This window comes from Dicentrarchus labrax, unplaced genomic scaffold, assembly GCF_905237075.1.
Source record: "Dicentrarchus labrax unplaced genomic scaffold, dlabrax2021, whole genome shotgun sequence".
NCBI classification, from domain to species: domain Eukaryota; kingdom Metazoa; phylum Chordata; class Actinopteri; family Moronidae; genus Dicentrarchus; species Dicentrarchus labrax.
Window position 1 is genome coordinate 7600210 of NW_026136724.1, and position 27561 is coordinate 7627770.

The 27561-nt window shown below is 41.2% G+C and overlaps 3 protein-coding genes across 4 annotated transcripts; 1 reads left to right on the forward strand and 2 right to left on the reverse strand.

Annotated features, from left to right (window-relative positions):
* Position 1: 1 nt before the first annotated feature.
* Positions 2-5289, reverse strand: arl1 (ADP-ribosylation factor-like 1). The gene is made up of 6 exons (XM_051392009.1): positions 5090-5289; positions 4204-4341; positions 2945-3026; positions 2468-2579; positions 1404-1582; positions 2-1169 (listed from the first exon to the last, which is right to left on the reverse strand). The coding sequence occupies exons 1-6, from the start codon at positions 5091-5093 to the stop codon at positions 1139-1141; spliced, it is 546 nt and encodes a 181-aa protein (XP_051247969.1). The 5' UTR covers positions 5094-5289; the 3' UTR covers positions 2-1138.
* Positions 5290-5419: 130 nt separating this feature from the next.
* LOC127358711 (DENN domain-containing protein 11-like) lies at positions 5420-17014 on the forward strand. The gene is made up of 9 exons (XM_051392008.1): positions 5420-6199; positions 8446-8545; positions 8843-9001; positions 11090-11246; positions 11344-11482; positions 12060-12191; positions 12312-12462; positions 13533-13601; positions 14033-17014. The coding sequence occupies exons 1-9, from the start codon at positions 5794-5796 to the stop codon at positions 14226-14228; spliced, it is 1509 nt and encodes a 502-aa protein (XP_051247968.1). The 5' UTR covers positions 5420-5793; the 3' UTR covers positions 14229-17014.
* On the reverse strand, positions 16935-26556 carry LOC127358710 (FYVE, RhoGEF and PH domain-containing protein 4-like). 2 transcript variants are annotated; one of them, XM_051392006.1, is made up of 16 exons: positions 26288-26556; positions 23399-23536; positions 22508-23087; positions 21916-22378; positions 21515-21660; positions 21268-21424; positions 20800-20938; positions 20577-20635; positions 20242-20385; positions 19855-20027; positions 19222-19252; positions 19038-19121; positions 18812-18937; positions 18575-18718; positions 18135-18275; positions 16935-17502 (listed from the first exon to the last, which is right to left on the reverse strand). In XM_051392006.1, the coding sequence occupies exons 1-16, from the start codon at positions 26409-26411 to the stop codon at positions 17191-17193; spliced, it is 2961 nt and encodes a 986-aa protein (XP_051247966.1). In that variant the 5' UTR covers positions 26412-26556; the 3' UTR covers positions 16935-17190. The 2 variants fall into 2 exon arrangements, with proteins under 2 accessions (XP_051247966.1, XP_051247967.1); XM_051392007.1 differs by lacking the exon at positions 26288-26556 and adding an exon at positions 24090-24220.
* Positions 26557-27561: the final 1005 nt, after the last annotated feature.

Sequence of the window (27561 nt, forward strand, 5' to 3'; positions counted from 1 at the left end):
GTACAATCACTGATAGCAATCTTTACTGAGAATAATTTTCACTGTACAAGCAGATATAAATATGGAACCACAGAACTTTGAGCATACAGTTAGTGTTCAGTAACTAAATGACTAATATGCCAAACCTGTACTCAAGGATTTCAATGGAAAAACGGCTTTAACCACTAGATTTAAAAAAAAAAAAAAAAAAGTGGGAACCACACAAATGAATGTAAGGGAACAAACAATATAAATCCATGACATTACATCTGCCTGAATCTATAGTACAAAAACAGCCTGGGCTGCAGTAACACTTGGCCAGAGGACATATAGTAGATGAATACTTTTTTTTTTTTTTTTTTTAACTGTTTGAGGCCAGATTTGCAATTTCCTAAAGTAAAACAGAACATTTCATGCAAGCCAGCAGAAAGGTATGTTATCCAAATTTGGATTTCATACTTGCTGCAATAAACAGAGATTCAGTACAGTATAGCTAGTCCAGCACACTATTAAAAAATGTCTAATGACTTGGCAATCAAGCAGCTGCTTCTCCATGGTGATGATGTGTCCTCGTCTCTGGTTGCTCAGGTCAGGCTCTGATGGGGAAAATGCGGCCTCCCGGCGGATCTTCATTGCTTCCTTTTGCTGACATGAGTGCCCATCACTTACTTACTGATCTTCAAGCTTTACTACATGCGAATGACTCCTCTGATTTCAGAAATGCTACAGAGGGTCAGAGTGGATGGGCTTTTCACAGTCTTATTTATTGATTCCTTCTAATCCATGATAAAGTGTGTGACACTGTTATATTAAATAGATTGGTAAAAATTGCATTTCCAAAACGCACAAAAATGTAGTTACTAACTTGTTGCACATCCATCACTGAAGTCATACGGCTCTCTAAAAGCTTCACTGGTAGAGATGGGACTTAGTGTGTTTGTGCCCAGTCCAGACGTTACTGCAGCCGTCGCTTCTAAGTCCCAGGCTTGAAAGGCGTTAGGCATTGGGAGGGCTTGGCCAAGGCTTCAGGTGGGTTGGAGGTGGGGAGGAGTGCAATCACTGGTCCAGTGAAAAGTGGGATGTGGGGAAGGGAGTCAGTCACAAGGCTTCATACAGAAGGGTCAAAGGTCAGGTGTATATACAGAATGGGTGGGGGCCTTTACTGTCGACTCTTCAGGGAATCCACCAGCCTGCAAGGACAGAGAGCAAATACAATTCAGCCTCGGTAAACAAAGAACAGAGAACACGTTGGGCAATATGAACCAATACTGGAGAGAATGAGTAATATAGTGTGGTCTCTACACTGTCTTCTGTTTTTAAAATGGCTGGGAGCTTTTGACAAATACAGATGTGAATCTGGATAAAAGTAAAAATCACATTATTTCTCTCCGTACAGAAGATATCTACTTTAATTAATGTCCTACCATTCCATTGCCTCATCCAAGCCTGTGCCCTTTGTGGCCGAGGTCTTAAAGATCTGCCATTTTCTGTCTTTGAGGGCGGGAAGGCCCAGGGCGTTGGCCACCTCAGTGGGCGTCATTGCCTGGTCCATGTCCTGCTTGTTTGCAAATACCACCAGGATAGCTTTCTTCAACTCCTCCTCCTGGATAAAACACAGGGTCGCAAAATGACATCATGAAAAGCTTACATTTTGGGACATTATTTCTAAAAAAATCCACCTAGTAAAGCCAGAGATTCAATCAATTCATTTAATTCAATCCAAAGAAGTGGCAGCTAAAAATATCTGTAATTATTTGCACCTAAATGATATTTAACCACTCAAAGACTTTTTTTAAATACCACTTAATTTACAGTTTTGAAATACCTTACTTTGAAAATCATCCTAATTTATTTAGTTTGAATTTTCCTCTTTTACACAAAGTCATTTCAAGTGGTGCAAAAACTTGGCACCATGGATTTACACATTTGAATTTTGGTGTCTGGATTCGACCAAACACAAGTTGTAGTTTAGAATGTATATAAAACGTTGAGCAACTAGAAAATACTTTTTTAAATACTGGACACTTGGATTTTAAAACTTTGTGATTTGTGAAACTGAAAAATAAAAATAAAAACAAAACAAGTCAGTTGCACCACTCGAAATGACCTACTATATATTTTAAAGAAGGGAATAAAAGGCCCATAATTTCAGACAATTGATTTTCAATTTAAAATATTTCAGTGCTATAAATTCAGTGGTATTTCAATTTCAACTGTGACCCTTAAAAATATGTTGTGAAGCACCAGTGTTGGACTAATACATAATGTGACCTTGTGGTGGCAGTAAGTGATTAAGATTGATCCTCTGCAGACAATTATTATCACAGAAATCTGTCTAATATTTGGGTTATTTCACTTTGGACAAGTGGAAGTGTTATACATCTCTACAGCTCTCCAGCTAGCATGATGCTTCGAGGCTATGAAATAATGATATATCCTCACGTCAGTTCAATGTTTTTAGGTTGGAGCTGAGAATAAACTAGCTTACCTCCAACATGGCCACCAGCTCAGACTTTGAGATGCCCATCCTGTCGCGGTCACTGCTGTCGACGACGTAGATGACTGCATCTGTGTTTGAGTAATAACACCGCCAGTAGGGCCTGTCGAGCAGAGCGCAAAGGTTGTGAGACAGCAGAGGAGACCGGGAGGCAGAAAAGAAGGTTCGTCGAAGACGCAAAACGTTCAAACATTTGTGAGGTTAAAATAATGTAAAAACAGGAAAATCAAATTATATGATGACGAGATAAGGAGGACACTTTAAGATGTGCGCGAACAAGAGATGAACTTGATTGTAGTTATGTACAGCAACAAAACTGTGACATCTACAAAAACTTGATTTCTCTGTTAACACCATCTCCAAGATGTCAGCTGAGGCCCAAGCTATTTACAGTTACGCCTGTGTTCCACATACACACATTCACTCTTGGGAGCTCCACAGCACAGCACCATTGGCCAATACACCTACCTGATACTCGTCTGTCCTCCCAGATCCCACACCTGGAACTTCAGATTCCTGTATGTGACTGTCTCGACGTTGAAGCCGATTGCTGTGCGGAAAGAAATCCAAATGTTGGTATAGTGAGGGCAGAGCACACAAGCCTTATTCTTACCACAGTCTAATCTGCATGTACAGTGTGATATTTCTGCTGACTACAAGTTCAATTTCGATTCTCAGCCTTTGTAATAACGAGGAACTGTGCAATCGCAATTTTGCACACATGTCCATAGATGACCGGCATAAATGAAATCCCCATGTCTTCATCAGCAGGGCATACAATTAGCACCGTTTACCAGCCAGATGCTGGTAGAATATACAAGTGGCTGTTTGATTTCCTTCACTCACCAGCAAAATAACAATAATGGCAAGCTATTAAGCGGCTGGTAAAATTTGACCCTGGCCCCGCCATTTGGCCAGTGGACAAAACAGTTTTGCACCCTGTTCATCAGGTTAAAGAAACAGCATGTGTGTCCATACTCACATTTCAGTGTGTTTCAAATTATCACTACACTGTATGAATCATTTTACATTCTGATGGCCTTTTAAATATTTGTTTTTCTCCTAGTATCACAGCTGTCCATGCTGACAGCCTTGCCAACTGCTGCTGTGTGCATACTCAGTACAAAATGTATTCACTCTAATGAATTCAATTATAGCCAGGGTAACTTGTTTTTTTTTCCCCTCACCAGCTTCCCTCTAGTCCCGTGGTTCTCAAACTTTTTCTGGCATTCAGACGCCAAAAAACTCCCACCCCACACAATTTTTTTTTTTTTTACCAATGATAGGGAACTAATAATGAAGGATCCAGGTTGAATTTTAGTGAAATAAAGGTTAGCACAATAGCACCAGCAAACTCTCTCATTTTGTTTAACCTACATAAATCATATTTATTTAACCCCATATTTTTCCCCTGGTCATCCACACCCCACCTGCAGTGGCTCTATGCCCCACCGTCTGAGAACATTTGCTCTAGTCAAACACTCGTGTCAAAGAAGAATGCTGATCAGACTAGTTACCCAGGTTTACCCATGTAGCAACAGTTCCCTGCAGGATTACTGGTCGATGCCATTCATAATCTAATTACCATAAAGAGGGTTGTTCTCGTCACACTATGTTATAATGGTGTCCCTGACAAGCTGAGTTTAACTGATGTGAAATCTAAGGATGTTCTCTGAGGGGGAATAAACAGTAGTACGGAAATAGAGAAAGAGCAAACCAGCACGTACTGGGGATTGTAGTGACCACCTCTCCGACCTGCAGCCGGTACAGAATGGTTGTTTTTCCAGCGCCGTCCAAACCAAGGATCAAAATCCTCATCTCCCTGGTGCCAAACAGGCCCGAGAAGAGACTGGAGAAGAAACCACCTGAGGGATGCACACACACACACACACACACACACACACACACACACACACACACACACACAGGAAGGAATTAGTGCTGAGAAAAGTGACTTTTATTTAGCAGATGGACAGAAAATGTACCCTCTGGGTTCTAGTGAGAAATCACAGGCCTTTCTCATTGTTATGTCTTTGTATTCATTTATTTATGAACTCAAACAATCAAACTACAATGGCTAAACAAATGCCAAAGTTGTAGTTCATTCGAGTCCTTGAAGAAGTACAGCAACAGAGAGAAATGTGACAGTAACCAAATACATGAAAGTGAAGCTTCTTCTACACCTGGAGCTATCTAAACCCAATCTGTTTTCCGGGTTTACAACAATGGCCTCATTAACTGTCAATAGCACTCAGGTGGTGGAGCAACTTAGCCACGGTTAGCTTAGCGACACATGGAATTGAATACGTGCTTCATATTTTAAAGTTCCTTGACGCCAATATATGAAGATGTTATAAAAGCAACTAACACGGATAGCTGGGGAGGACAACCGTTTGGAAACTGTGGCCCACTCAAACACCGCGGATGAAAAACATACGGCATTCACTGTCAACAGCTAACGTTAGCGAGCTAGCAGGTAACAGTCGGCGCCGCGCGTCAAATGGAGATACAAAAACATACAATAATGGGTTCTAATCATTCATACGCACGTAGGCTACAGGCACTCAAAGGATAAATATACACAGCATCGACCAACAATTAAAAAAAACTCACCCATTTCGATAAAACTACGGTCCTTGTGTCGGCAATGCTGCTCGGTTGGACAGAGATCTGCTTCCGTGTGGCTGACGTGTCGCTGGGAGACGTCACCAACTGTCGCCGATCAACAGTTAACGTTAGCTTCTTCACATTCGACACATTCAATGTTTCGCTATGTTTTATATGAAACGGACTAAGTTAAAATATGTTCAACAACACATTTGATATATTGATAGTCTTTTAGGGTTTATAAACATGAATTGTGGGTGTGTTGCTTTGTAAAAACGTAGATATTTGACTCGAAAGTGCGGCTCGTGAAAGGAAGCGCTATCCCGACGCTGTGGTACAGGGGGGCATTCAAGAGGCCAAAACGGATACGCGTTGCCAAACGTTCAGCAGCTATTCTTAGTGAAGGGAATGTGACAGTAACTGGTGGATTGTTTTGAATGCAGCTCACATCAGACGAAGGAGTTGCCCTCTCTGAACAGCATCAAATTTATGATCACCTCACACAAGAAAGATTATAAAGATAGATGTGGATGCTGCTACGCGATTCGTGTAATTTGATGCAAAATGCAACCGTTCTGCACAGTTTAAAATAACTTTACAATGCGGGAACTGCTCTGAGCTGTAATTATCTACGGATGGACCTGGTTCCCGTCGGCTGAGACATCGTTTACAATCCGCGGTGAGACTGACGAGGCGGGACCGCCGACAGGATGGTGGAGCGGTCGGACCGAGCCCCTCTGCTGGACTGGGAGGAGGTTCCGTCCGCGGAGAAGCCCGGCGGAGCGACACCGCCGGCAGCACACCCCAAAGACCGACTGTCGAGCCCCTCCAACAGTCGTGCCTCACCAGGATGCTCCGCGCCGGGCTTTGGGTGGAGCAGCGGTCCGGGGGGTCCCACTCCCAGCAGGTCTGTCTCCAACGCAGACGGCTGCAGCGCCCCACCCGCGACCTCCAACAGCACCCCGGCGGCCACGGATGAAGCCCTGTGTCCCGACAGCGAGGAGCATCCCTCGGATTCAGGATCGAGGGAGGTGTCCCTGGAAGACAGGATGGTGAAATGGGAGGAAAAGGACCAGATTGTGTCGGTCTTTGTGGTTACATTCAATACCAGATCAGGTGGGACATAAAATATGCAACATGGATTTATCACTGCTATGTTAGATCGAATACAAAATCTTTACAGAACAGGGAGAGGATACTGTTTATAGACAGCAAGGGGGGGGAAATACATGAAGCCTGCCTCGTCTTGTGCAAGCAATCCCTGTGTCTGACGCCCAAAACGAAGAGCGCATGTTTGTACGAAGTCTGCAGAACCTTCTCCTACAGGTGTGGCTCTGTCTGACCTGGCCATAAGTTTAGAGACACGATTAAAAACCATGACACCTTCTGTAGTCTAAGTACAGGAAAGAAAATGTCAGGACGAGCTCTGTGATGGAAATCAATCAGCTGGCTGCAGAGTAGGCCTATACATTTTTAATGAGGGGCATGTTGAAGACAGGATGAGCCCCCTGCAAAATAGTAGCCAGTCAGGTTACTTACCTAGAGGGCTAATCTATTTAAGCTTCAGAAGATTTAATGTTTCGAAATGATAGAGAAACCCTTGTGACACAGGAGTTTCCCTACAGGGTGGAGCTGGGCACTATGTGATGTTGCAGTATGTTTGATTGACAGGACACCAGGACAATAAATAGGGTGATGAACAGGTTATAACAATGCTTTTTTTTTTTTTTTTAAATATCTGCTCAGTGGAAGGGTCATTGGTATCAGTACTCATAGTCTGATAGGGGCTTTGCAGGAAAGACCTCCATTTGAAGCCGACAAATAGGACTCCAGGTAGATTAGCTGGATCGATTCCTGCTCCATACAGTCAATATTGCTACCCTGGACTCTCCACGTTTCCTTAACACCAGAGCCAGGATTCACAGGGTAACTCATGACAAGATAAAACACGACACAGGTCTGTTCGCAGTACACCGGTTTCAGGATATTAACAGAAAATACAACAAGTACATGTATGATATGAAATAATACAAGCCAGTTGTGCTATGGTACATCATTATATGTGTACCTATAGAGGAGAGCATACCCCTTTTATTCCGTATATTAATGTGTTTGCATATTTGCTCAATGTTACAAACAACCAAGATGAAACAGCGTGTAACAAACAGCACAGAGCCACAGTATTTGTAACGCTCACACCAAATTATCCACAGTTTGTACACCCTTATGTTAGAATATAAAGGAAAATATACCTCTGTCTCAGATTCAAGTGGAGACTATGATGACAGTTCTGTCAGTGATTTGGCAAGTTATCACAAAACATGTCAGATATTGCAGCATCAAACATTTGCTCCATCTCTACTAACAGATAGTCAGCTCCACTTCTGCTTACTTAAAGGAGCAATCCACCCTAATACACTTAAAAACAGGTGTTCTTTTAATTCCCCTGATTCATGTAGATACATGGTTTAGGTTTTCCATATACATATATATGTTGGTTTTTTTTTTTTTTGGGGGGTGGTATCTTTAAACTTTCATTTGGAGTGAAGCAGAAATTAGGTAAGAGAGCTTTACACTAACAAAGAAGATTTAAAAATGTAGAATTGAATATATCTGAGGATGAACTAGGAAAGGATTAGGGCTCATTTTAGTATTTCATCTATGATAGTGCTGTATAAGGCCGACAGAACACTTAGATACAATATCGATTTGAGGATAGTTTCTTACAGGATTTAGTCAAGCATCAGGAACCACATGATCCATCATAAATCAGAGCAAAGCTGATTTTGTGCATTTGTCCACAAATAAAACATGCAATGAAAAAACATTGTGTCTCTACTGTTTTAACCAGTAATGAGCTTTAAATACTGGTCTGTCAGTGCAGGAAATAGCTTCAATTGGCACTTCGCACTGCATGATACTTAAAGCTAAATACTTCATGTCAATAACAGCTGTCAAAGTGAAAATAGAGCATCTTTGGTGTTTGGTCGCAGGTGCATTTTAGTCTCTAGTGGATGATACAGACCTGTAAACTCAATCTGAGGATCAATCAGGTCATATTTCTGCAGCAGCTCCACTGACTGATACATGTAGCTACTGAATAGACTGAAAACCACAGTGTCTGAGTCACCTTCTCTGTCTCCCTGCTCCTATCAGGCTGTATTTGCTCAGCTGCCGCTCGAGCGTCAGCGCCCAACCGGCACATAATGAATTCCAAGGAACGCAGTCGGGCTGTGTCACTGCTGTTTCATGAGCATGAAATGAAACGGTGATAATATATTTACCGTCTGGTCTTGTATCAGCATTTGTCTGCTTTGCCTGTGTGTTTTAATATTGTCTCTCTGTGGTGTGGGTGCGATTAGGGAACATGCTGGAGTGGTGTCTGCCCAAAGACATGGACCTGGAGGGAGTGGAGTTCAAAGCCATCGCCAGCGGCTCCCACCGAGTCACCACAGACTTCATGTAAGTGTGTGTGTGTGTGTGATGATCAGTATGCACAATAGTGGAAGTTGTTCACCTTCTTCAGAACGTGAAGGACACAACCAAGTGGAGGAGGCTGATTTAGAGTATTAGGATGCGGCCCCATGTCTTCCTCCTGGCAGGACAGAACGACAGAAAGTGTTGCCCGGCAAAAAAAAAAAAAAAAAAAAAAAGCCCAGCCATCTGGCAGTGCCTTTGCTTTTCGTGACTCATGGCTTCGTGTCTGTCTCCCTCTTCTCTCTCCCTCTTCTCTCTCCCTCTCTCCCCTTCCATCCTCAGCTACTTCCGGAAGGGCTGCTACTTCGGCCTCGCCTGCTTTGCCAACATGCCGGTTGAGAGCACGGTGGAGAGGGGGGCGAGGATGAAGTCGGTAGGGATCCTGTCTCCTTCCTACACCCTGCTCTACCGCTACATGAGCTTCCTGGAGCACCAGGTCAGGTAAGAGGAGCTGGTTCTGTGCAACAGAGTGGTCTGCTGGCATACATGGCAGGGGTTGTTAATGTCACTGAACAACAGACTTCTAATCAGGGCTGCAACTTATGGTCATTTTCATTAGTTCACAGCCCAAGGTGACGACTTCTAGTTGCTTGTTTTGTCCAACCAACATCCCCAAAACCCAAAGATATTCAGTCACCACAATGTCACATTTGGTTGCTACTTCGGAGCTGTTGATTATATCACACAGTCTTCCACAGTTGTTTCTGAATGTTCAACTGTTTTTTTTCTGAGCACTTTAAAGAATTCCAATGTTGGCTTTAAAATTGAGATTGAAAGTCAAAAACATTAAAGTTTATAAAACAAAAACACAACCTCAACTTAAATAAGCTGGAATCAGAAACGTTTCTGCCTTCATAAATTGCTCAAAATGAGTAATTAATGATCTATATATTTTTCAATTAATCAGTCAATTAGTTTTTCATGCTGCTATATTAATTGACTAATCATTGTAGCACTGCTTAAAATGAGTTTGGGTTACTGGGCAAAAAATTACTCCATACAACACAGTGTTATAAATGTTTGTTCATGAGGTAGATTCTACATTTGTGAGTGGGGCTAGGATACTAAACACATCTGAGCAATAGTTATTATAGTTATTATAATAAAATAATCAATAATGTAAGTGGCCAAAGTGGTGGACCGACCAAGAGACCGACTGGCTGTTAACATGGTTGCTTACATGTGACTGCTGATCCACATGACCATACTAGTGGTAGACCGGGTTTTCCAATGGTTGATGCTGATATTCAGAGAGTATGAAAGCAAAGAATAGTCATGTATAATTCCATTATTCCACACACATTACAATCTAATCAGAAGCGGTGCTTACCAGTAACGGTTTTAGATTAGATTTTCCGGCATTTAGGATGGGAGAAAAGTAAAGTTCAGGCATATGTTCACAGCAGGATGCGTAAGAGTTATAATACAGGCCTGGAAACTAGCTACTAGTAAGAGGCTTCAAGTATGGCAACAATAGTCCACAGGTAAGTTCAAAAACGGCCTCCAGGGGCCGCTAGTGGGACCTACTTCCTCTTCTTCTTTCTTTCCTCTCATCTCAAATAGACCACTTTCACTCCTGAACACAACTCTCTATATTCTCTCCCTCTCTCTCTGCTTTCCCCGATCCTCCTCTCTTCCCTTTCCACAGTTCCCACACTCTGGCCTCCAGTCACACAGTGGTCATGCTCCTTACTCATCATTCCAGATACCTCATCTGCTGACTCCTATGGCAGTTATATAAAGGGCTCACTGTTGGTCACGAGGTGGTTAAGATAGTTAGGAATTTATGGATACTTTCATCCTTTTCCCACTCTCGGTCTTCCCACTGTTTCTGAGTTAGTGGAATACTGTGAGAGGGACTGTGGTTAGAGAATAACTAACAAAGCTTTAATACAGAAAAACATAGCCATAGTCAGGGTCTAGCTATGTTGGGCAGATACACTTTTTTCCTAGACTGACATCCAGCCCACTGCATATTAGTGGCAGTTCAATTCAGTCCAGTCTATTGTTACTGAATGAGGGTTTCCAGGCCAAATGAATTTGTATTACAAAGAGCTGCAGCTGATCATTTGTTTCTGCACTAATTAGTGACTGTTAACCACATGCATTTCACATTTTAGCACTCCATTTTAAAATCAAAATGGCTCTCTGTGCTGAACAATGGTCCCAGTCATTTTTAAAATATACTATTTGGAGGAAAAATCATGGTATGTTTATATACCTAAAAACACGTTGGTGGTGTTTGTACTGTGTGTTACAAGCACCATGCACTTTTTACCCATTGTTCATATCACTGTGCATCATTTATTTATTAAAATGTATACTGGGATTAATTTGAATAGTTTGGGTTGGGATCATTTTACTAGGATTTGAAGTGAAGCTACATCGTGGTTGTAGCTAATCAGCTATTCCTTCCTAAGAGAAGCTGAAGATAAGAAGAAAAATCTGCTTGTATATTTGTGAAGATATTTCATTTGAAGGTTTAGAATTTCAACAGTTTTAATGTCAATTTTCTGGCCCCTGCTCCAGGCTCCAGCTTCAGTCCCCTGGCCACTACTCTCCCCTGGAGGCCTTCTACGAGGACAAGAGAGCACTTCTGCCACCCAGTGGTGACGGTGTTGTTACTGCATGTCCAGCCAATGCCTGGGGAGCTGCAATCAACCACAGCATGCACCCTGAGATGAAGGTAGGAAGGACATTTCCGCTTCTACGGCTACGTCAGCTGGTGTTTTTTTTACACTTTATTACTCACTAACCTTGTGCACCTCTGTGTGTGCTTACAGATCACCCACCCTGCAGGCTGCATGTCCCAGTTCATCCGCTTCTTTGGGGAGCATATCATGGTGCTGTGGAAACTGGCCCTCCTCCGCAGACGCATCCTCATCTTCTCCCCTCCGCCTGTGGGTGTGGTCTGCTACAGAGGTGAAAAACATCTGGATTTAAGTGTTTCAATAGAAGTTTAAAGGAATAGTTAGACATTTTGGCAATTGCATGCAATCGCTTTCTTGCCTAGAGTCAGATGAGAAAATTGATAGCACTCTCATGTCTGAAGGTGTCAAAAACTTGTTTTCTCTGGATTGTGGACAAAAAATATAGTCTAAACTGACAATTTGTTGTTGTTGAACTTTAGCCTTTATGCTAAGCTAACAGTATTACGGGCACAACAGACATCTAACTTTTTGCAAGATAGGTAAAAAGTGCACTTCACTTTAAATATCAAAATAAAACAAGGATTTTCATGTTTTTAAAGGTGTATCTTTTTCAGCTGTGAAACCCATTAAACATATTCATAAAACACATTCAGAAAAAGTTATTTAAGTCTAATTTAATGTATGAGTTTGCAGAATTTATATCAGCGTACATGCAGTCCCTTTCCAGCTAGTGTTGGACAGCCTACACGTCATGCACACATTCATTCACATCCTGTGTCGCTCTCTTCCTCTCCCACACTCATGCATCATTTTTCTAATTTCACCCTCCACCCCCTCTTCCCTCTCAGTGTACTGCTGCTGTTGCCTGGCAAACATCTCCATCCCCGGGATCGGCGTGGCTGTGCCCGAGTTCAGGCCCTTCTTCTATGTTAATGTGGCCGATATCAGCGCCCTGGAGAACGAACTCTCCTACGTAGCATGTAAGTGGCAGCTCGAAACATGTTAACATTTGTAAAAAAAAAAAATAGTCGGGTCTAATATGCAACTTTTGCAGGTATGATCAGCATCTCCCGTATGTCAATTCTTGTTTGTATTCTTAGGTACTACTGAGAAGATCTTTGAGGAGAAGAAGGATCTGTATGATGTGTATGTAGACAATCAGAATGTAAAGACCTGCAGAGACGGCCTGAAGCCTCTGCTCCGCCTCAGCACCGCAGATAGGGATAAATATCGCAAACTCACTGAACAGAGGTAAGTTACACTGTAAAGAACACTGCTTACGCTTAACAGTAATTTCCACTGGGATTTAAAGGTTGAGGCTGGTGTTGTTTTAGATTTTTCTTATTGTCAACAAATCCTCTAAAGATACCAAAACTACCAAAGAACTGAATCTACTAAAATGTATTTCCTAGGTAACCAAAGTGTATATATATATATATATATATATATATATATATATCTTATCCTCAGTGCCATAGAGCTCCATTGTTGCCCAAAAATGATTAAAAAACCATCAATGAGCCACACTGTCACACGTACTGACATGTTCCTTCATTATTATGAACATGGGCACTGTAGTTTTTTTTAATTCAGTCAGACATACAGCGTGCTGCTTAGGGCTGACTGCCTCAGACAGGGTAAGAAAGGTGGAAAGTACTAAAAGATGGGATAGCATATAGTTTGTTTTTGGTTTTGGTTTCATTGGACCCTTTAAAAATATACAGTAGCACCAAAAATATAGAATAAGCCAGTCTTATCGGTAACAAAATTGGACAAATGCAGTCTCCTACATTGCAATGTTTCTTTCTAAAGGGTATGATTGAGTAAAATTGATTTCCATGAATATTGAATGGATTACCATGGCATATTATGTAGACATTTAAAGCCCCTAAAGGATGAATTGCAATAGGAATGATGAACCCTACAGTGTTGATCTGGTCAAAATTGTGTCCACTACTTCAGTTTATGTACCTGCAAAACTAATGACATTCCCATCAGCCTCAGCTGCACACTGTGTTTAGTGCTAATTAGCAGAAATTAACATGCAAATTTGCATTGCAAATACACTTAAACTAGCTTTGATGGTGACCAATAGTAACCATTATACCTGCCACCGTTAGTATGTTAACATTGTATTAGCATTTTGTCACACTAACATTAACAGCTGGAAGCACGAGTAAAGCCTAACAAAGCTGCTAGCATAAACCTAACTCTTCTATATGAAAATACATGATTATTCATAAATAAGTACACATTACATATCAAATAGTGCAGGTTTTTTAAAGGAAGAGTCAATTTAAAGTGTGTCTCTGTGTGTGCAGGCAGATGTTGCTGTACTCCCAGGAGGAGAATGGAGACTGTGTGTCCAGCGAAGAGGATCTCTTTATTCTGTAAGTGTATGATTCATTCAACCAGCCGGTGGAGTGGTAACTACTGATTAACCACTGTATGCAGAGCTGACCCAACTTGATCTTTTTATGAGGATCCTGGGAAGAAACGTAAAATTTTATCAAAGAGGTAATGAGCCTGACAGAATCCCCTGACCTTTCTCCTCCTCTCACACTCGCTGTACTTATTAAATCTCACAAAGTGCAGATTTGTGCTATTTTTTTTAATGCTTTTCCCATGTTATCACTGCTACTGTTTAGCTTAGAGACATGGAATGAAAACCAGAGAAATGTGGGAGGAAAGCATAAAGGACAATGGGGAACAGAACAAGGGGTGGGGGAACTTTGTAGATAATTTTTTTAATGATTAGAAAATACATTTATTCAAATATATTTCAGTTGTGAAGCTACCATCTTCCTACCTTCTTATCCAGGTTTTTCCTGGAGCAGAACAACAGGATTTTCCAGACCCTCAGTGAGGTGGCAGCAAGCCCAGATCCTACGCTGACCCAGGAGAGTGTGAGGGCCATGGGTCTGGATCCCCATGGAGACAGGCTCTTCCTGCTCCACCTGCTGGAGATCTACGGCTATGACACCCTGCTAGTGTCAGAGCAGCTGTGCTGCAGTTGAGAGACAACAGACGGGCTAGCTTTCCGCCTTTCATCACTGCTTGTTTTAAAAGGGGGTTGAGCTTTGAGTGCTGCACTACTGGCTTCTATGAGTCTTCAGGACGGTTTGAGCCACCAGAAATTTCTCTGGTATAACTTTTATTTTTGTTGTACATCTCCCCGTGCTTCTTTTGTTCACCGTTTCTGCTCCCTCACAACCTGATGGCAAGACCAACAATTACAGTCATGTAATTCGGTCAGTTCTACTTGATACAGCCTCTCGGAGATAAACTCACCCTTAAGATGGATTACTCACCCACGGCTGATTCTCTGGATTGGATATAGCAGCAGTATTTCAACACCGAGCCGTGTGTGTATTCAGTGGATGGCAGGTCCAAACGCAAGGTGAAGATAGCATCAAATTAATACTAAAGTGGCCTGAACTGTACTTGGACATCAAGTTGAATGACAGAGCAAGACAATTCTGAAATGAAGCCAGCAATTTAGGAGATTTTCAGTGAACAAAACGTGTACTGAGGATTAATGTATGTAAGTGTAATAGAGAGGCAGCCTTCCTGTAAATAGTATTGCTCTTTTCCTTTTATGTACAGTGTGTCAGCATATGTGTGATATGGGGTCCGCCTCTCTGCCAGTGTTGCTATCCTTGTATCAAGTGCTGGATTTTAAACATCTAATTTTTAAGCCTCTATGTCCAAATCAGGGCCTCCTTCCTTGAAATCTAACTTATGTCACTACAAGCAGGTCAAACCACCTTTGTCTTCAAGAGCCATGTCTGTAAGCACTGCTGTTTAAGTGGCACTTAAAGCCACAAATGAGCAGTTAATGTCAAGACTAATTATTTTTGGCCTGAGCTGAGACCAAATCAGATTTTCTAATGATGTCCAACAGGCAAGGGTGATGTCCACGAGGACATAGAGGCTATCTGAAAAGGCTTATTTGCACCCTGGCTGTCAGCTGGGCCTGCGGTTCAGAAGAATAAGCTGTTGCACAATGAGCACCGTTTAGTCTTTACTGCTGTTCTTAAATGTCCAGTTGTGTTTGCAGCTCTAGTGTCAAGTCAAAGACGGGCCTTTAGGGGGAGAGTTCACAACTTCAGATGATTCTCTCAATATAGAGACACTGAGTTGATCTTTTTTTAACAGCTACCATCTCTAGAATAGATCATAGAGAATCGGTTAAGACACAATTCTGTAACTTTTAGGCTCTGTACATTTTGAAGCGTACCATAGCAACATATACTTTCAGCTCCGTCAACAGCAAAAACAGAGAACTCGCACTTGTTGGTATGTTATGTTGCATATTGCTGTTGATGCAGGAGGTAGTGCGTAGGTGACATGAAAGAAACATTAGACCCTGAGGTTCGTTGTTATTGGGAAATTAAGCGAGAACCTTAAAGCTGCATTAATCAAATTTTGGCCACTAGAGGGCATAAGAACTGACTACTACATCACTAGCTTAAGTTTTCAAAGGCCAACATGTTAACAATAATGGCCTAAATTGGATATAGCTGCTAGCTGTTCAACGTTCTTCGCTAGTTAGCTGCTAACTTTGTATGTCTCCTGTTTAGTGCTGGATTAGTAGCGTATAGTCAGTCTATCAAAACATTTTGCCAAAAGCAACAGTCTGTTGATGCTGTAAATATGGTCGAGTGGTTTGACTGAACCATGCAGTTAAAATGGACCGTACAACCAGAACTAGCTAAGAGGCTAAAAAAAAAAAACTCAGAGCTACAGAAATTTAGCAAGAATTCTCTGCAAGTTTGTCAATAACAGCGACCTTGTTGTAATTTGACTCTGTTAATATAAAAATACTAATTAATGTAGCTTTAAGCAACTATTCCCTTTTATGGGACATTTTCAATTTCACCCTGCATACCTCCATAGATCACATATAGTCTAGCTATTCATGTGGAACACCAATGTCAGTGTTTTGAGGAATTTCCTTTAGAGGATCCAGAACTACATAATTGCTATATGAAAATACATGCACTAAAGAAGAAAAATTAGATTGAAATAACAATTTAAACCTACTACAAGGAGCTTTTAACTGGTTATGAAACTCTCACGTTTCTGATGCCTCTTTATGACCTATATAAAACAAGACCATCAGTGAAAAGATTGGCTATTTCTATATTTTGTTATTCTTAATGCCTGCCACTGGGTCAAATTCAGTCCAATTTCCCTTGAAATCAGACGAAACACGGCGCTACCGCTTTTGTCCACAGGGGCTGCCAGAATCAACACTAAACAAAAGTTCCTTGTAGCTGCTTTAAAGTCATTTTTATTTGATGTTTCTTTCTGTTTGAGACATGCTGCACACCAAGCTAACCTGGTGCTTTGGTTACTCTATGGGCTTTGTACTACAACAAACTAAAGGTTATTATTCTGTCAATTTCTGTTTAACACTGATTGCTTTTGTCCTTTTTTTAAAAATGTATTTCGTTTAAGAGTTTGTTTAGCTGTAAATCGTTTTTAAGTGTAGATATTCAATTACTGTAACATTATCTGTGAAGAAATGGGATCAGTTGAATGTGTTTTATAAAGGCAATTAAGATCCCACTGAGCCTCTGTGAAACCCTCATGCAATTATGTGTTCAATTGTTCGCTGTAAGAAAACATAGCATATTTTCACACCACATCGCATGGCACCTTAGACAACCTGTACAGAGCTGAAGCAACCATGTTTGTAGTTGAAGAGATAGTCCAAATCATGTTAAAACACCTTCACTTTATTTATTTTACTGTAAATCATTTCAGAAATAAAGTGCATTGCCACTTATAAGGAAAACACATTTCTCAGTCTGAATATTATTTATCAACAATCTTTACATTCCTGAATTTCATTTCTACATTTCATTCATTTTATCAAAATGTGCAGTTCAAAGCTACCGTCTTATAATTGTTGCTGTATGTTCGTGTACATGCTTGTATTTCTTCCTTTCCATCGTGGCTAATCTCAAACATTCAGGAGTAGTTTTCTATGTTGCCATTGATGATAAATTCCTCACCACTAGAGACTCTTCCTTCATTCACGTCACCATTAATTCCACATCTGGAGCCATTTGTGGTGATGTCATAGCCACTGAGTGGCATCCTGCCTGTCACAGCAACTTTGAGAACAGTCAGCCAGCTCTGTTTGAGGTCCAAGCTATCGCAGGAGAATGTGTGGGTTGCTCTGGATTGGCTTAAACAGAAACAAGGCTGACCCTGGAGCTGTTGAGGGGAATCCTCCACTCTGCAGCCTAGCAGAGGTATACAGGACAGGGGCTTTACATCCTGGAGATATGGGGGTGAATGAAAAGGGATAGAAAAGCATGTGATGGATGTGAAGCTTGAAGCTGTGCATGGCGAGATTTTGTATGGATCAACAACCTTCTTTTGTCATCAGCAGGGCTGCAACAGAAAAGTGTGTTCTCTCCTTTCTAATAGAGGATATGCAGCAATGTTACTTATTTCACAGGCCACCACTCATTGCCAAAAAAAAACAGTCAGTGGTATGTTGACATTAAAAACTGTTTGTTTTTGGAGAATAAGGATATTAAGGTTTTCTGTGGATACATAATTAGTTTTATTTGGTTTCATTCATAATAGAAGCAGGTAATACTCTGTAGCCTCCGGCTTTCAAACTTTCAAAATATGTTTGTGCAGTTGATTGCACAACAGCTCTTCACAATTTTAGCAGCGTTTCCCTTTTTTCCCCCAATGCGAGTGCATGATTAAAGATGCTGACTATTAATGTTGTGACTGCGGTGACATATGACAACATCACATGCATACCCTCTAGAAACAGTGAAATACAAAACACTAATGAGTACATGGCATCATTACTCAAAAAAATTAAATCTAATAGTCTCTTTCATAATAAACAATGATACATAATAATACAGTAATATTGTGGAGATGCCTACCTGTGGAGCAGTGTACAGACAGAGGGTCGGAGGTTCAGTTCTGGTGATAACCGACCACACCTGTTGCCAGGTCTTGGGGTTGTCACCGTACAGCAGGAAGCCACTCATCAAGCCGTCACTGGACACTGGAGATGCCTCCAGCTGACACACAGAAGAAAACACAATGCTGTTAAAGACTTCCATTCGTCATATTGTATTTTGTGCTCCTAAAAAGTAAAAAAAAAAAAAAAGACTTCCATTTTCTCTGCAGAAGATACCACACTAGAATTCTTAATGTCACTTTTAAAAATGTGGGTTTAGTTGGTTTTATTCACCACTGCCAGCTGTGTAAAATGGGAAAATGTATACATGTTCAAGAACCAATAACAGAAATGACTTAAGGGTATAACTGTCTTTGATTTGAAAGGTAACCCTTGTCATAACCATAATACAAGGCTCACCTCCACTATTCGTCTCTTCTTTCCCTCCACCCTCTCCCCTCTCTGACCGGTCAGGATGGAGTAGCAGGCTTTACACACTTTGTTCAGCTTGTTATTGTCATACTCTAAAGCCACTTTATTGTCTGAACACTTCCAGCACACCACCTGGGGAGCAGAGAAACCACCATTGCTATATTGTCAAAAAGAGGTTTGGTCTGCAGTGTGTTTAGCACAAAGCTATCGCATCTCGTCACTCACGCAGCCACAGGCTCTGCAGTGGTGTCTTCTCCTGGTGAGCGCGTTGAAGGGTTCCTGGCATTTCATACACATGGTCACCTCGTTGTCCCTGATCCAGCGAGGGGCACGTCGGCCAAGTTCTTCAATCTAGAAAACACAAAGGTCGCAGATGTAGAAGTCCTTTTGTTTTGTTTTTCAGAATAGATTATAAATGTATACAACCCGCTTCTGATATCATCAAACTTACCGGTTCTTCTACATTTAGCTCCTTAGAAGCCAACTTGAAGGTTTCATTTTTCTTCTGAAACACATCAATGGCTTCCTGAATTAACTGGAGAAAAAAAAATAAAAAAAGACCATGAGTCTTTTCCTAATCCATTTAATATTTAATGTGTTGCTCCAAACGCTACTGTAAATAAATACCCCTTTACCTTTATCCACTCATCTCTATCTTGTTCAGAGCTTGAAAAAAAAAGAAACAATGAAAATTACAATTTAATTTACAAAACATTTAATGCACTTCTGCAAATGTACTGATGTTTAATAACACATAATTATGTTCACATACTACAAATATGTTGAGTAATTTGAAATCAAATCAAATACATCTACTTTCCAACTAGAACAGCTTCTACCAAAGCTGCACAATCCTCTCAATTTGTTATATAAACCTACTTCAAGGAGTTCTGAACTGGTTATGAAACAGTCTAAATTTAATACTGATGCCTCTGTATGATCTACATAAGCAAACAAGACCATGAGCATTGGCTCTTTCTATGTAATTATTTTTAATGCCTGCCACTGAATCAGATTTGACTGAATTCCCTTTGAATATCAATCGAACAAGGCTGTGGAAACATTACCGCTTTCGTCCACAGCTGCCAGAATCAACAAAAAATGTAACTTCCTTGTTGTTGCTTTAACATATTTATCTATTTTATTTTAGACAGACAACTTTACAAGGTGACAAAATGAGATGTCAGATGCCAACCATAAAAAAAAAACGCAGGCAAACACTGAGCTCAACTTGTTTGAGACACCCCACTTTTACAACTCACACACACCTGGCCTGCAGTTCAAGGGTCCTCTCCTTTCCAGAGACCTGGAAGGTGTATGGATGGCCTTCATTGGTGGTCTGCTGCACATGCATGCCATCCACTCCGATTCTGCAGCGGACAGTAAAACGCTGCCCAACAAGGCTGAACTTAGGAGTGCAGCACAGCAGAAAGTTGTTGAACTGTGGAGAAAAGTTATATGACCTAATTTACAATTAGACTCTTAGCTAGAGTGAATTAGAAAAGTTGCAGTTCAAAAGAACTACAGCTTACTCCATGTTAATAAAGATACAACAAACTCATATTAGAGGGGTAGATATGCACGTACAAAATTGTCTCAAACAAAAAGATCTAATGAGTCTGCATCTGTTTGCGTATATATATCAGTGTTCTAACCAAGAATAGATGCCTCTCCATGGCGGATGTGTTCCTGGCAGCAAGCTTGAGCAGGCGTCCCTCCTTGAGGAACTCGTTGGTTGGGTTGACCACTTCCTCCTCTCCAACCATCTCATAGATCTCCAGCAGCCGCTTCAGGCTCTCCTACAGGGAGAGAAATGGAAACCCTGAAACAGATGTGTATGGGCGCAATCATAGCTGTATATGGCAATTTTTGTCTCCACAATATATACAAAATATTTTTTAAAAAGACATTAACAATACTGGCTTTTTATTTAATTGATGTCAAAAAATGTGGCAAAAGGTAAATAATGTGGTAGGTAATGGTAACATACGGCTTTGTGGATGGCGCTGTTTGAGTGGGTGGCTGCCATGGAAATGGTCTGGAAGGACTCTGCGGGAGAGAAGAAAGGAAGAGGTTCATTCTACTTATTAAAGATGTAATGATCTCTCAGGGAAAGAGAGCAACAATAAAAATCTAACACATGCACAAACACACTCCATAAGCCAGCACATGATGAAGAGGTCAATAGTGTGCGATAACAACAGCACACATACTGTGAGCCGGCTGATAATCTGGGTTGTCCTCGGGCAGTTTCTTCAGGTAATCCCTGAGCAGCATCTCGTAACGTGGAACCCTCTGGACTGGCTCCAGCATGTGGTGCTGTAGGGTCAGGCTGCCACACACCTCCTGACTCTAAAAACAAGGACAACACACACAGAACATCCTGCTCACACCTCCATACTTTGAATAAGTGCTGATATGTATCTTGGTGAGTATGTTGAAGGTTTGAGAGGGTTACTTTAAATATGTAATTTGATTAAATTACTAATTACCTGTTCATGTTAGTATATTGTTCTTTACTTTATGGGGATTGTTAGCAGGATAACAATTTTACTCAATGTAACTATATTCTGATTATGCCTTTCTGATTCTTTTTCTGTAACTTTAATGGATTACTATAATTGATCCTGATTACTCTGTTACATGCAATCTGTTATTCCCCAAGCCTGAGTATGTCTCACCTGTACATCTTGGATGATGTTTCTGAAGGCAGAGGAGCGTTCGGTCCAGGTCCTCACTAGCTCCATTGCCTGGTCAAAGTTCCTGATGTAGTCGGCGTACATCCTCAGGAACGGCGCATGTTGCAGCAGGACATTACCCAGGCCCGGGCTCTCGAGCCTAGATTTGGTGGAAGTGGGGAGGTCAAGGGTGTAAGGGTCTAGGCTTATAGTACAGGCTGTCTGTAAGTATTTGGACAGTGACACCCACCAGTGGCTGATGCAGTTTTCCAGGTCAGGTAGCAGAAACTGGCTATGGAAGGAGTAGATAGAGGATATGTTGGAGAAGATATTTTTTATGACCTCAGGAGGGAATGAGCCTCGACCGGCCTCTTCTGTTAGGCGTGAGCAGAACACCTGTGGTGGGAGTTAGAGAGGGGCAACATAAGGGGATTAATTTGGACAGTTATTGATCTTCTACATAATACATGTTGTATCCCTCAAGACCAAAAGTATCTAACACTGCAGTAGCACATACACTTGAATAGAAGAAGTCTGTTGAGAATGTGGCAATAAAGGACATCCATGCCATCCATGACCTGAAGAGGCATATAGCTGTATCTTTTAGCACTAATTGCATTGTTTTCATAGAAGGAGCCCCAAATAGAATACCTTGTCAAGCAGGTGTAGACGAGCCACGTAAGCCCTCTCTGTCTGCAGGAGTTCATTGGCTATCTTGTACAATTTCTGCTCCGGCTTCTCTTCATCCTTTGGCTCGCCTCCTCCTCTCTCCTTCCTCTTCTCGTCATCATTCTGTTCACCTTTAGACTCCTTATGAATCCTGCCATCTTCTGCTGTTGCTTCATTCCACTGGCAAGAAAACTTAGAGCCATATCCTATTGGTAACTTGCCATGTTCCATTTTGTCATTTCTTCCCTTCTCGTTTACTTTCCCCTGCACTTTGCCATTCATTAGTCCAGGGGAATGCTCTTTGCCATTGCTTGACAGATGGGCTTCATTAGCGGAGTGATTGAGTCTGTGGTTAACTGGTGCTTTGATGGTGATGGCTGGCCCGTTGCAGTTGGGTGATTGCAGCAGTTTCAGTGGAGAGCGTTCACCTTTTTCAGTGTGAATCCTGCAGAAATAAAGTTCACCATCATTAAAAATTAAACTAATATTCAGAAATGATTGGATTCTATATTATTGCTATACAGGCTCTGGGAAGGTATTCTGCGGATCAAGGTGTAGAAATTAAAAATCCAACCTGCTCTCATCCAAGTAAACAATCAAGTCAGGTACACTCAGAGATTTCCCCCTTTTCTTCTCTTGTCCTTCCGACTTGCCGGCTGGGATTCTGTGCAGTCCTAGCCAGGATTTAGAGTACTTGGCGGGGCTGTAGCTCCCCATTCTCCGCTGCACAGGACTGGGGGTGCGTAGTATTCCTGCGAGAGGGCTTCTGTTCCTTGGGGACAGCTTAGCAGGGCTGTGCCCACCTTCCCTCAGTGAGCTGCAGCTCTGAATGCCTCTTTTGCCTGGACTTGGAGACCCGAAAACTGGACTGCTCGTGAGATTTGGAATCCCTTGAGTGTGTCTGGCAGGGCTGATATGTGCTCCAAATAATCCATTCAAAAAACTGTTCCCTCCTCCTCTGACAGGACTAGGGGAGCCTAGACACTTCTGTGCTGGGCTGACACAGGAAATAGAAACTACACAACCTCTATTAGGACTCTGATCTTGTTCTGTGCCATTAACGCATTGAGGTATTAATTTTCCTGTGGTGGGACTGTGGGCTTGAGCTTGTCCTGTACTCAGAGGACTCAGGAGGTGAGCTGGTTTAGGAGGCACTGCAGAGAGATAGAAATAATGATAATACTAAAATGTCTTGCAGGTAGAATATGTCTGCTTTCTCTTTAATATAATAGAACTAGACGGCACTGGGCTTATGGTGCCAAAAAATACCTGGTTACTCCAAATAATCCACACACCCTGTTGTGAACAGTTTCACGTAGGAACTATTTTCTTTCTACCGACCTACACCCACCAATCGTATCATCACAGAGAAGGAAGTGCGCATTTTTGAGCTAACCAACGTTACAGCTCGGCATGAGAGGACAGTGTTAATATTTACATCCTGCGCTACTGGATGTCAGCCTACCTTGTGGTTTGAAAGGTGATCCTATAGCGGGGCTTCTTTTAATGTCTTCCTCTGCTCCAGGTTTAGAGTTTGGTTCCGATCCACAGACGCTGTCACAAGCACGCCCACAGCTGTACGAGCCTCGCACTCCACTGCTCACTACAAAAAGTAGTACAGTTACTATTTTGAACCATATATACATGTTTCCACACACACACACACACACACACACACACACACACACACACACAGTCATAATACTATATTATATAACCGTTTCCACGTTTGTGATCTTGACTACTATTAAAATAAAATGTACTGGTTTTGACCTTTGAACTATGCTTAGCTGCAGACCATGCATTTGTTAGAATGCCAATTGATGCGTGTGTTTTGAGAACCTATTTTGCTGAGTCCTGGGAAACTGTATACAACATTTCTTAAACTTTGAGCCATTTTGAGGGGATGACTCAGAGGTTCCTGCTGAGGCCACTAACAAATACAATACAGTGTTTCTTCGGCACTTATAGTAACATTGTCCTGTGTCTTTTACTTCTATAAGCGCTGCAGGTTTTTACAGTACAGTATTATGCCTAGTCTCTTGCTGTGCTCTTTCTTCTGCGTATGTGGTCAATGGGATAGAAGAACCAGTGTGTAAGATTAGAGGCATCTTGCAGTGAGATTGCAGATTGCAACCAACTCGCTTCAACCTCACCTTCAAGCATGTAGGAGAAACTTCATTGGCTGTGAAAAGCCCTATCTAGACCCAGTGTTTGGTTTGCCCGTTCTGGGCTGCCTGGCAGTTCAACATGGCGGACACCCTAAAAGAGGACCCTCTCTCTGATCTCCCACTCTGTAGATAAAAACTTTCTAAAAAGGTAACAAAAAACACAATTCTTGTGATTATAGACTAATGAAAATATTTAAGAATATTATATTCCATTTCTGCCAATAGATTGACTGTAAGAGTTAGTCAGAAATTGCATGTTAAACACATCATAGTATTCACTGCTGTTTCACTGCTCTTTGGAAACCTATGCACTGACATCCTTATACTTCAACACAACTTACTACATTCAAACTGTGTAACGGTGTGTTTGCTTACCTGCAGTTCTTTTCCAAACTTATGGACAGATTATCCATTACTTGTGTAACAAAGTGAAGCTTTCCTGTTCATTCCTGACTCCGCTCAAGTGTTAACAGATTTGCTGGTCATGTGTAGATGGCTAAAGCCTACTTTCTCAACAATGTAATACTTCTGCTTTCTCACTTCTCTCTTCTTTCCATCGTGTCTAACCTTTGCCAGTGACGTTCAGTTAAGTCAGCGTCTGAGAGGCAACGTTCAATGCTTGACAACACAAACAGAGCATCACTACCACAGAGTTCTGTAGTTTTAAGACAGCAACAATCTCTAGGTGGAGCACAAAAGCTTGAGAGAAAGATGCATGTTGAAGGCTATAAAGGCGACAGTTATTCAAAAGTATCATTCTTATAGAAATAGTTCAGCAACACGCTTATTGATATTTCTCTGCTGGTCAGAAGTAACAGCTTCCAGCCAAGAATTAGTCCTGCACATCACACCCCATAAAACTACAACATGTTTTTTAATAGGGATGTCCTGATCCAGAGACGGGGTCTGTTACAATAATTTTGCGTACTTCAATTTTGATTATCCGACACATTAAACAGCCGTAGCTACAAAATCTGACCGACTTGATTCAAATATGAGGTCCTGGTTCAAAAATTCATTTATAAGCTTCACTTATTCATATGATGAATGATAGGTTAACTGGGAAAATGTGATGTATCACTCTGATGTAACCAAAGAAAAACAATAAAACCATTCAGACGTCTCTAGTTTTTACACTTTGGGTTTAAAAAGAACATTTTATTAAGTGAGATTTAGAGCAGCTGGTAGGCAAATCTTTCTAGCAAATTTCTAGCTCTCTGGAAAAAAGGGTGAATACATCTCTTTAAACTTAAACATAAAACAATCCCTTTAATGTTTCAACTATTTTTGAACTGACTCCAAAAAGGCACTACCATGTGTATCAATTTCTAGCCTCTCAGTTGAGATTTTAGCAGTTTTAACAGCAAAAAAGTAAATGATGTATTCATCTTAAAAATGAATAACTATTTAAAAGCTATATTTTGCACGTGTGGTTGTTTCAACAAGCCTGACATCAAGCCAAGGAATCATTTGCATTATATAAAGGGATGGATGGCACTGTAGAATCCTGCATCTGACAGTACCATAGGCGCAAACGTTCTTCTCTATTTTAAACAGATAGTACGACCTTAATGGGGGAACAGAGTGGCTTTGTGTGTGTCTGTGTGTGTGTGTTTGTGTGTGTGTGAGGGATTGACAAATGCTGGTCTCAAGACACACAGGCAAAGTCCAGGCTGAATCAGGGGAAAGAGATTTCAGTGCAGTAATCCAACAATCTAAGAGGCCGCCAGCCAACTATGCCTAACAAATTGTGTACACACACACACACACACACACATACACACATAGTGCTGCCCTGGTCACCCTCTTCCTGGGTGTTTCCACTGTTGATTTTCCTGACATATTGAAAAATAATCAGATTATGTTTGAACAGTGTAACAGTAATTCACACCCATTCGTATGAACCACTAGCCTTATGGTGACTGGACACATTTAAAGCATTTTAGGCTACAATTGGGGTTCTGCATTTGCTATATAATCTACACTGAATGAAGAAAACATTGGAGCCAATAGGACTACTATCTTTCTGTAGATTTATTTACTTTGGAATTAATACATTATGGCCTTATTGGTTCATACCTTAATATATACCGACCCATATGGAGACACAGGCAACAGAGATAAACTGAACATGTATAATAAATGTGGACTAAAGCGTTGGTGTTAAATGAAAGGTAGCTCACCTGTCTGTGCGCTGTGGCAGTCCACCGCAGCACCTTTGACCTTCCGTCTGACCGCCACTCGTCTGAACTCCTCCGTGTCGCGGCTGTTCAGAGTCAAACTGTTCCTCTTCTTCAAGTCAAACATTGTTACAGAGTAGCCTCAGTTCCAGCCTCAGTTCCAGCCTCAGTTCCAGCCTCAGTCCGCTGTTTCTCCCAGAGACAGTAAACGGTACCGGGAGGAGAGGAGGACAGCGACGTGCCGGTGGCCCCTCTGATGTTCATTAGCCCACGCGCTCAATCACAGCCACTAATATCTATCCGGTTGTTTGACAAGCCCCGCCTCTCATTTCAATCTCATTCAACCCACAAGCGCCCCAACGAGCCCGCACTGACCAATCAACGGGCACACAACCACTGTGGAAAAATGAAAGTCAGTGAGACTTTGACAAGATGTGTGCAGTTCACATGTTTATCACCTAAAGCCCGAATATCTCCCCATGAGCATCTGTATTACAGCGGCAGTTATGTCCATGTTTACATTATTTTATGTTTAGACTTTTCGTGTCATTTTTACTTTGGTCGAGCGTGTAAAAATGTCTGTTTTAATGTTTGAAAAAGTAACAAGGTAGCCCAGAGGTGTAGAGAACGAAAAACGACTTACGGCTACAAATTCTGAAATTAATAAATAATGTAATGATTAATACAATTATTTAATTACCATTACTTCCTTTGGATTTTATTCTAATCTAATTAAAATATTTGTATTAAAAACATCAAAATTAACCACCGTACACTGGAATGAACTTAAATATTTGTAGCCTTTACATGTGTGTGTGTGTGTGTGTGTGTGTGTGTGTGTGTCTATGTGTGTAGCATAAAAAGACTTACAACTTACTGTGTTGTAAAATTACAAGAGAGAAACCTTTATACCTTGAAATAAATAAATATTGGTCGTTAAACGCAAAGTTAATACATAAATGTTTTTAAATAATTTATAATCAAAACTCCACATTTCAGTATTTCTACATAAGGCAACTGGACTGGACCCGATAGTAATAGCCTAAAGCTGAGACGATTGTCAGTCAACAGAAAATTAATCAGCAACTACTTTTACAATTAGATTTTCTGTTTTTTTATATTTGCAAACTGAATAACTTTATAGGATAAAGCTGGACATTTGAAGACGTTACCATGCGCTCTGGGGAAATGTGATGGGCGCTTTTTGTTATTTTCCAACATTTTATGAACCAAACCACTAATGGATTCAGATATTTGGGAAAATAATGTGCAGATGA

What these genes read in the sequence shown, in the direction of transcription:
- arl1 (XM_051392009.1), bottom strand. An exon ending in GGTGGTCACTACAATCCCCA is followed by an intron (nt 3,027 to 4,203) that starts GTACGTGCTGGT and finishes CTTTCCGCACAG; the next exon opens with CAATCGGCTTCAACGTCGAG. An exon ending in TTGGATGAGGCAATGGAATG is followed by an intron (nt 1,170 to 1,403) that starts GTAGGACATTAA and finishes CTGTCCTTGCAG; the next exon opens with GCTGGTGGATTCCCTGAAGA.
- LOC127358711 (XM_051392008.1), top strand. Translation starts at nt 5,794, where the DNA reads ATGGTGGAGCGGTCGGACCGAGCCCCTCTGCTGGACTGGGAGGAGGTT. An exon ending in GCATGCACCCTGAGATGAAG is followed by an intron (nt 11,247 to 11,343) that starts GTAGGAAGGACA and finishes GTGTGCTTACAG; the next exon opens with ATCACCCACCCTGCAGGCTG. An exon ending in GAAGAGGATCTCTTTATTCT is followed by an intron (nt 13,602 to 14,032) that starts GTAAGTGTATGA and finishes CTTCTTATCCAG; the next exon opens with GTTTTTCCTGGAGCAGAACA.
- LOC127358710 (XM_051392006.1), bottom strand. Translation starts at nt 26,411, where the DNA reads ATGTTTGACTTGAAGAAGAGGAACAGTTTGACTCTGAACAGCCGCGAC. An exon ending in ACAGCGCCATCCACAAAGCC is followed by an intron (nt 20,386 to 20,576) that starts GTATGTTACCAT and finishes CTCTCCCTGTAG; the next exon opens with GAGAGCCTGAAGCGGCTGCT. An exon ending in ACCCTTGAACTGCAGGCCAG is followed by an intron (nt 19,253 to 19,854) that starts GTGTGTGTGAGT and finishes TTTTTTTTCAAG; the next exon opens with CTCTGAACAAGATAGAGATG.